This window comes from Brassica oleracea, chromosome C6 (genome assembly GCF_000695525.1).
Source record: "Brassica oleracea var. oleracea cultivar TO1000 chromosome C6, BOL, whole genome shotgun sequence".
Taxonomy (NCBI): domain Eukaryota; kingdom Viridiplantae; phylum Streptophyta; class Magnoliopsida; order Brassicales; family Brassicaceae; genus Brassica; species Brassica oleracea.
The window spans coordinates 17,222,606-17,231,248 of record NC_027753.1 but is presented as its reverse complement, the minus strand read 5'-3'; the positions used below and the strand labels follow the sequence as shown (position 1 = coordinate 17,231,248).

The following is an 8,643-nucleotide window of genomic DNA, read 5'->3' as shown; positions in this document are numbered from 1 at the left end:
CCAAATTTTCAAAACTATCATGATAAAGACTTTAAAATCATGAGATCAAAATTGTTTCATTTCAAGTATTATCCATGGTCTTTTATCGATTTTTCTTTATATTTTTAATCGTTTAATAATTTTTAAAAATTTGTAATATTATTTAACACTTTTATTTTGAATAAATATCAGCTGATGAGAAAAAAAGATATTTTTTGCTGAAAGTGAAAAAACAAACTTAATCAAACACATAAGCCCTTTCTCAAAAAAAAAAAAAAAAAAAAAAAAAACTTAATCAAACACATCATATCATAAAACTAAAACCAAAACATTGTCTATTTTATCCGCCTTCCTATATAAAACTAATGTTTTCTTCGAACATATAACTTTTGTTTGTTATAGTTGGTTATGACTTTATGTTATTTCATCATCTCTATCATGGGCGAAAGAAAATAAAAAGCAAAAATCAAAAGCTCACATGAACCACGACTAGTTACGTGTACCATACATGAGACCAGCCAGTTGGATCAAATACTTGTGGTCCCCTGATAAAAACAAGATCATCGTCAAATAGGGACTCTACAAATGGATCACATGGTTTTCACAGTTGCCACGTGTATGTTCATCTGTATGGGCCCCACCCATGACCAAAATATATGTTAAACATTTGATAGCGATGCATCGTACATACTGAAAACCAACCCATTAGAGCATGATTAGCGGTAAAACCCGTTTATGGAGTCTTTAAAAAAAAATTTTAATTTTTTTTTGTTTTCAAACAAAAAAAAATTTTAATTTTTTTTTGTTTTCAAAAAAAAAAAATTGAACCAATCCAAACCACCACGTGTCGGTGGGACCTGCAAACAGTACAAAAACGGGCCCAAAATCAATCCTTAACTCGCGACCGTTTTTTTTTAAAGAGTGAAACCCACCCATTAATTTCCTGCAGAAACCGGTTTAGAAAACCGCGATAATCATCCTCTCAGTTTCCTGAGAGCCTGACCACCAGCGCCAGCCAAATCCAGTTGCTCGTAAGAAGAATTAGATTTTGTTGTTTGGCCACGTAGATAGATGAATAAACTTGAATTGGCATTCGATCCCAAATCTTTTAAGAACATTTGGACGCCATGCGCCACCCGACTAGGTCCTTATAACCCTAAAACTTATGGATTGCTTAATTATATATTCGGTCAAATATTTATTTTAAAGTGAAGTTTGGGGCCGGCATATATTACATATATATAATCACGTGTATGGTGAATAAATGATTACATATAAAATATTCGTACAATGAAAATTAATATTAAAGTGGCTCTTCGTCACCTCAGGGGTCGGAATTGTTTTGAACGTTGGATCTTGAGATAATCAAGTAGTGTGTAATATTACACGTTTTTATATTATTGGTCACAAAAGCTTTGTTGATCTGTCTGGTGTAGTTGGCTGAGTTGTCTGGTTGACACTAGCCACCAGCCTAGATATGGTCACTGGGGCAGTACGCAACCAAATGACTGATTCAAAATTATGTTTATTTATTAGGAAAAATAAACTTTTATTTTGAAGTTGATAATGCTTTTTATGAGGAAATTATTTACGTAACACATGCATATTATTTTTGATGAGAAATGGAAAAGATTAAAAGAACTTTGTCGAATTATTTTTGTGATCTGCCATGTGTACAAAAGCAACCCCAACAAATATTTTAAATTAAAATTGTATAAAGAATAGTCCTCTAGTGCAAATTGTAGAATATTTTACACGTAAAACAGAATAAATTTGTCAATGCCTTGGAGATCCACATGCAACAGTCTTTATCAATCCAAAACGGAAAAGTATGGAGCGTTGGTCTGTCTGTTCAAGAAACAAATAAAACTAGTTATAGTGTATTACTTAAGAAATATAAATTATATATTTAGAAATTGATACATTATGATAAAGTTAGTTATTTCCAATCAACAGAAAATTGATGAAATGTTAAAAAAATGTAAATGAGAAACCCTTTTATGAAAGGCGTAATAACCTAATATTCCCACTTTCGGCCATAAAGGGATGTCACCCGAGGGTTTTGGAACTATCCACGTAAAACTTTTCTGTTTGCCGCCAAAAAAAACTCTTAAATGTTCGAGTTCAAGAGTATATAAAAATTATTAAGTTTAGTGTATACTCCTTATGTTTTATTATAAGTGTCGTTTTAGGTTTCCGCACATAGATTAAGGAAACAATTAATTTTATACATTTCATATAAAAAAATAGTATTACATATACACCTAACCATATTTCAACTAATAGAAAAATAAATTTTATATAAAATTAATAAATTTTGCATTGAAAATCGAAAACGACATTTATTTTGTAACGAAATTTTTTTTTTAAAACGACACTTATATAAAACGGAGTGAGTATATAACAATGTTTATTCATTCCTTCTTCAACTTACGTCAAAATTACATATACATTTTTAATTTGTTTTCTTTTCGCTATTGGAATAAAAAGAGTAGTACAATATTTTTTAGGCATATATATATAGATAATAGTCCATTTCTTTCTAGTCACACACAAAAATGGATGATCTTTCTTTGTGGATAAGAATAAACTATTTCAATTTGACAAATTAGAAGAAAAAGAACTGTCCTTCAAATTTACGTCAAATTCAAAGTGATTTATAAACAACATTGGCCTTTATTTTCATATACAGAAACATATAAGCTAATCTAGGGTTTGTATCCATAATCACAATTTTTTACTTTCTAACAATTTTTTTTTATGTATTCAAGTTAAAAGATAGTTTAAAAGTACGTAGACGATTCATTCACACACAAATTGTTTTTTTTTTTAATATTCCAACATATGCCGTAAATTGCCTTTCTTCTTTTGGCTATATTTATATAGGCCAATAATGATTGTCTTATCTCTAGTGAGAAACGCATATGGCACCCATCCACCCACTGGTGACTCCTCACAACAAATGAAATTTTAAATTAAATGTTCTGTATGTATAAACATTACATTTACATATAGTGTGTATATAGATGATGCATGTATGCGTCTATATGTTTTTTTTTTATGCGTCTATATGTTAGAGAGATCTATAAAGCTTTAGCAAAAGTGCTTCCTCTAGTAAAAACGACAAATTAAACACGCAGAGAAATCCAAACCATAAGTGGTTTTGTGACAGAGAGAGAAAGCTCTTGAAGATCCAACCAAAATCCTTTTATTTTCCATCTTCTTTTTCTTTTCCTTTTTCTTCTCTTTCTTTCTTTGGGTGGTCATATTATCATAAGAGAGATAGGAAGAGTTATCCATGGATGAAGACGGAAACTTACAGATTAGTAATAGTAACTACAATGGAGAAGAAGAAGCAGATCCGGAGAATAACACTATGAACCAGCCACTCCTTAAGAGACATAGAACTCTTTCTTCAACTCCTCTTGCTTTGGTCGGTACCAAAGTTTCACACATCGAGAGCTTAGACTATGAGTATGTCTTCTTTACCTAACAGATTTAGATTCTTGATCTCAGTCTCTCTATAGATCTTACTAGTCTTACTCTCTTGTTTTCAGATTATCGTCATTTATATAAAATAAATAAAAATTGGATGAATATAGCAGTGATGCAGACATATGAACTGTTGTAATACTTCAAGTCTCTCACTTCTTCAATTTTCCGCAAACAATCAATAGCCAAATCTTAAAAAAGAATCGATGTCAAGAACTTGGGTCACCTTTTGCATAGTAGCATGATTAGTCTTGGTCTCATAAAGTTTTTATCTTTACTCTGTTTTCAGATAATATTTAATTTCATAAATAACTCGAAGGAAAGTATTCAGTGATGGAGACATGAACTATTGTAATAATTTTGTAAGAAAAATTAAATTAAAATTTGTGATTACTGCAGAATAAACGAGAATGATCTGTTCAAGCATGACTGGAGAAGCAGATCAAAGACACAAGTGTTGCAATACATATTCGCAAAATGGACATTAGCTTTTCTTGTTGGTCTCTTAACTGGTCTCATAGCTACTCTCATCAACCTCGCCGTCGAAAACATCGCGGGTTACAAACTCCTGGCCGTCGGCCACTATATCGGTCAAGACAGGTATTGACTCATCATCAAAATCTTGACCAAAAAAAAAACGTTCATAACTAAGAAATGGAGTTAACTTGTATGATACGTTTCTGTTGAAATAGATATGTGACAGGTCTGTTGGTTTTTACTGGTGCGAATTTGGGTCTGACTCTGGTGGCGACAGTACTTGTTGTTGTATTTGCTCCTACGGCTGCTGGTCCTGGGATTCCAGAGATCAAAGCTTATCTTAATGGCATCGACACTCCCAATATGTTTGGTGCCACCACCATGATCGTTAAGGTTTGTTTCCTAAAGCTTGTGAGCGTTCATGAGATCTATTAATTATTTGACTCATAGATTTTTTTGCTGTATTTTGGAATATAGATTGTTGGAAGTATTGGAGCAGTTGCAGCTGGACTTGATCTTGGCAAAGAAGGGCCTTTGGTTCACATTGGAAGCTGCATAGCTTCTTTACTCGGTCAAGGTGGTCCAGACAACCATAGAATCAAATGGAGATGGCTTCGTTACTTCAACAACGACAGAGACCGAAGAGATCTTATTACATGTGGATCTGCCTCTGGAGTATGTGCAGCTTTCAGATCACCAGTAGGAGGGGTTCTCTTCGCTCTTGAGGAAGTTGCCACGTGGTGGAGAAGCGCTCTTCTATGGAGAACCTTCTTCAGTACAGCTGTTGTGGTGGTTGTATTGAGAGCTTTCATAGAGATTTGCAACTCCGGTAAATGCGGGCTTTTCGGTAAAGGAGGACTCATTATGTTTGATGTGAGTCATGTAGAGGTTAGGTACCATGCAGTGGATATAATCCCTGTTACATTGATTGGTGTCATTGGTGGCATTCTTGGAAGCTTGTACAATCACCTTCTTCATAAAGTCCTTCGTCTTTACAATCTCATCAATCAGTAAGTGATTTCTTGTGAGTCAAGCAAACATCAGTAACACAAAAGAGTTTCACTTTACTTACGTATGTTTGTTTGTGCAGGAAGGGTAAGCTCCACAAGGTGCTTCTAAGTCTTTCGGTGTCTCTCTTCACATCACTTTGCTTGTATGGGCTTCCTTTCTTAGCGGAATGCAAGCCTTGTAATCCTTCAATAGACGAGGCATGTCCAACAAACGGAAGATCAGGGAACTTCAAGCAGTTCAACTGTCCCAACGGTTACTACAACGATCTAGCGACTCTGTTTCTCACAACCAATGATGATGCTGTCAGAAACGTGTTCTCTTCAAACACTCCTAATGAGTTTGGTATGGTTTCCCTGTGGATATACTTTGGTCTCTACTGCATTTTGGGGCTTATCACATTCGGTATAGCCACACCTTCCGGTCTCTTCTTACCGATCATCCTCATGGGTTCTGCTTACGGTCGGATGCTAGGCACAGTAATGGGACCTTACACAAAGATCGACCAAGGGCTTTACGCGGTCCTTGGTGCAGCTTCACTCATGGCTGGTTCCATGAGAATGACTGTTTCTCTCTGTGTTATATTCCTTGAGCTCACCAACAACCTTCTTTTGTTGCCCATTACTATGTTTGTGCTTCTCATTTCTAAAACAGTTGGAGACAGCTTCAATCTTAGTATCTACGAGATCATTCTCCATCTTAAGGGCTTACCATTCCTGGAAGCAAATCCTGAGCCATGGATGAGGAATCTCACTGTAGGTGAGCTTGGTGATGCTAAGCCTCCGGTGGTTACCCTTCGCGGAGTTGAAAAAGTTGCCAATATAGTAGATGCACTGAGGAACACAACGCATAACGCCTTCCCGGTACTGGATGGTGATGCTACAGAGCTTCATGGGTTGATCTTGAGAGCACATCTTGTTAAAGTTTTGAAAAAGAGATGGTTCTTGAATGAGAAGAGAAGAACAGAAGACTGGGAAGTCAGAGAAAAGTTCACACCGGTGGAGTTGGCTGAGAGAGAAGACAATTTCGACGATGTTGCAATCACAAGCTCAGAGATGCAAATGTATGTTGATCTTCATCCTTTGACCAACACTACACCTTACACAGTGGTGCAGAGTATGTCGGTCGCTAAGGCTTTGGTGCTTTTCCGATCGGTCGGTCTCAGACATCTGCTGATTGTTCCCAAGATTCAAGCTTCAGGAGTAAGTAGTCCCCTCCTTTCTTGAAAGTAAGCAATCTTGCAAGAACACTACTTTAAACTTGTTTTCATGTCTCTTTTATGTGTTTGCAGATGTCTCCTGTGATAGGGATCTTAACAAGGCAAGATCTAAGGGCTTATAACATTCTCCAAGCGTTTCCTCATTTGGATAAACACAAAAGTGGAAAGCTACGATAAAAGAAACTAAGCAAAAGCAAGATTCATTACCTTTTGCTTATGTGTGAGTGATTGCATCATCTTTGGATTATTGTGTTCTTTCTCCCATTCTTAGTGATATTTATTCTGTCCAGTTTTGCTTGCATTCTTTCTTCTAGACCCACACAAAAACACATATATTGTTGTTTCGTACATTTGTACTTTCTACTTGTAAAGCTCTATATTTTTTTTACCATATATTACAAGAAATAATCAATTCGAGTACATTTACAATTCTGTTGAAAGTTTTTGTCAGTATCTGCCGGTCATTTGCAATAGAACCTCTTATAACTCATTTGAACCAAGAATGTATATAAAAAGTTGTTGTCATGAAGAAACGGGGGACTGACGTGTACAAAATAAAAGCGGAATTCAAAGTGCCTATTGTCAAAACCGCTTTTCACCACCAATCAAGAAATTTTCTCAAAAATGTGCGGTTTTAGAGCATCTCCAAAAGACACTCTATAACTTCAAATACGAAGTTTTTTTGCTTTCCAAAAAGAAACTTCAAAACTTCAAATTTGAAATTTTGAGGAGTGAAACTCTATATTTGAAGTTTCACTACTCAAAACTTCAAATTTGAAGTTTCATATTTTATTTGCATTTTGATCCATACAATTACACAACACATTTATGATTCATATATATTTTCTTGTTTATTGTTTTAATCCTTATAAGAATTATATCTCATAAATATTTAAGTTTTGTTTACAAAATTTAAGTTTATACATAAAATTAAATAAAACTTTAAAATAAGATTTAAAATATTTAAGAGCAGATTTAGATAACAAAATCCATACAATTACACAACACATTTATGATTCATATATATTTTCTTGTTTATTGTTTTAATCCTTATAAGAATTATATCTCATAAATATTTAAGTTTTGTTTACAAAATTTAAGTTTATACATAAAATTAAATAAAACTTTAAAATAAGATTTAAAATATTTAAAACTAGATTTAGATAACAAAATATACAAAAGAAACTTAACAAAAAATGCTTTTAAAAATTACATGAAGACATAACTATTTACACAAATTTAAATATTACAACAACACTAATAGTCAAGTAAGTTTGAACCGGAACCTTCAAAATTTCTAAATATTGTCCAATTTTTTTGTGTAACTGAAGATGGTCGTTATTGTTGTTGTTGATGATGTATTTTCGTACAATTATTTCTTGTTTATATTGAATATATTCACGAGTATTAATATTATCGATAAAAATTAGTCTTTTAGCAATATTTTATGTTTATCTTTTACTTTCTTGTTCTTATCTAATGTATTTACAAGTATTAATATCACCCAATTTCAACAATTTTTATATCTAATTTACAAATTAAAAATGAGGATAACCATTTTTACTTCAAAATGCACTAGTAGATCATATATGCATTACGGAAATCACTTAATAGAATAATATGGTATTTTGATTAAAGTTTAATATTAATTAAATTATTTTGTTTAAAAATTTATATTTTAATATAAAATTTTATTAATTAATATTGTTGTAATATGTTTATATATGTGCTAGTTATTTACAAAATTTTTATGAATTCAAATTAGTTATGATAAATATAAGGACCATATTATAAAATATAAATAGTTTTAAAGTTGAGTTTGAAGTTTTGCTTTTGGAGAAGAACAGCTTTAAACTTTAAATATAGAGCTTTAGAAACTTCAAAATAGAGTTCTTTTTTGGAGATGCTCTGACATCACGCAATTGCTCAAACTATCAATCAAATACTTGACACCCGTCTAAAACTGCACTTGAAGTAAAAGCTATGTAAGGGCATGCTAGGACTAATTGTTAAGTCCTTAGATTAGTTAATTATTATTTAGGTGTTAAGGACTAAAGTTAAGGACAATTTTAGAAAATAGGATTATTGGTAGGACTTATTGATGTTTCTTAGTATATTAATTAATTATTTAAATAAGTAATGATATATAAAAGAAAAAAATTAAAATAAAACATATAACATTAAAATTGAAAACATGAGAAAATTACAAAGTTGGAAAAAAAAATTACAAACATGATAAAAAAGCAAACAAACATTTTATTGAATTCATAGAAACTTAAACATTGTAGTTTATTTTTTTTCTCCGTCCAAGTTTTTCTAAACATTGTAGTTATTTGGGAGATGTCCAAATTTAGCCCATATATTTTCAATCGAATCTTCTTTTAATTGTTGATGGCCTTGTCTATCCCGAACTTCTGCTCGACGACCCATTGTAGTACCGAGATTTTTAGTCCTCTTGACTACAAATG

General features: G+C 32.6%; 1 protein-coding gene across 1 annotated transcript; it reads left to right on the top strand.

Moving 5' to 3' along the window:
• Positions 1-2,904: 2,904 nt before the first annotated feature.
• Positions 2,905-6,597, top strand: LOC106300435 (chloride channel protein CLC-a). Its single transcript, XM_013736572.1, has 6 exons — positions 2,905-3,453; positions 3,871-4,071; positions 4,164-4,341; positions 4,426-4,958; positions 5,039-6,158; positions 6,248-6,597. Exons 1-6 carry the CDS (start codon positions 3,278-3,280, stop codon positions 6,350-6,352), a joined length of 2,313 nt encoding a protein of 770 aa, XP_013592026.1. The 5' UTR covers positions 2,905-3,277; the 3' UTR covers positions 6,353-6,597.
• The last annotated feature ends 2,046 nt before the right edge of the window (positions 6,598-8,643 follow it).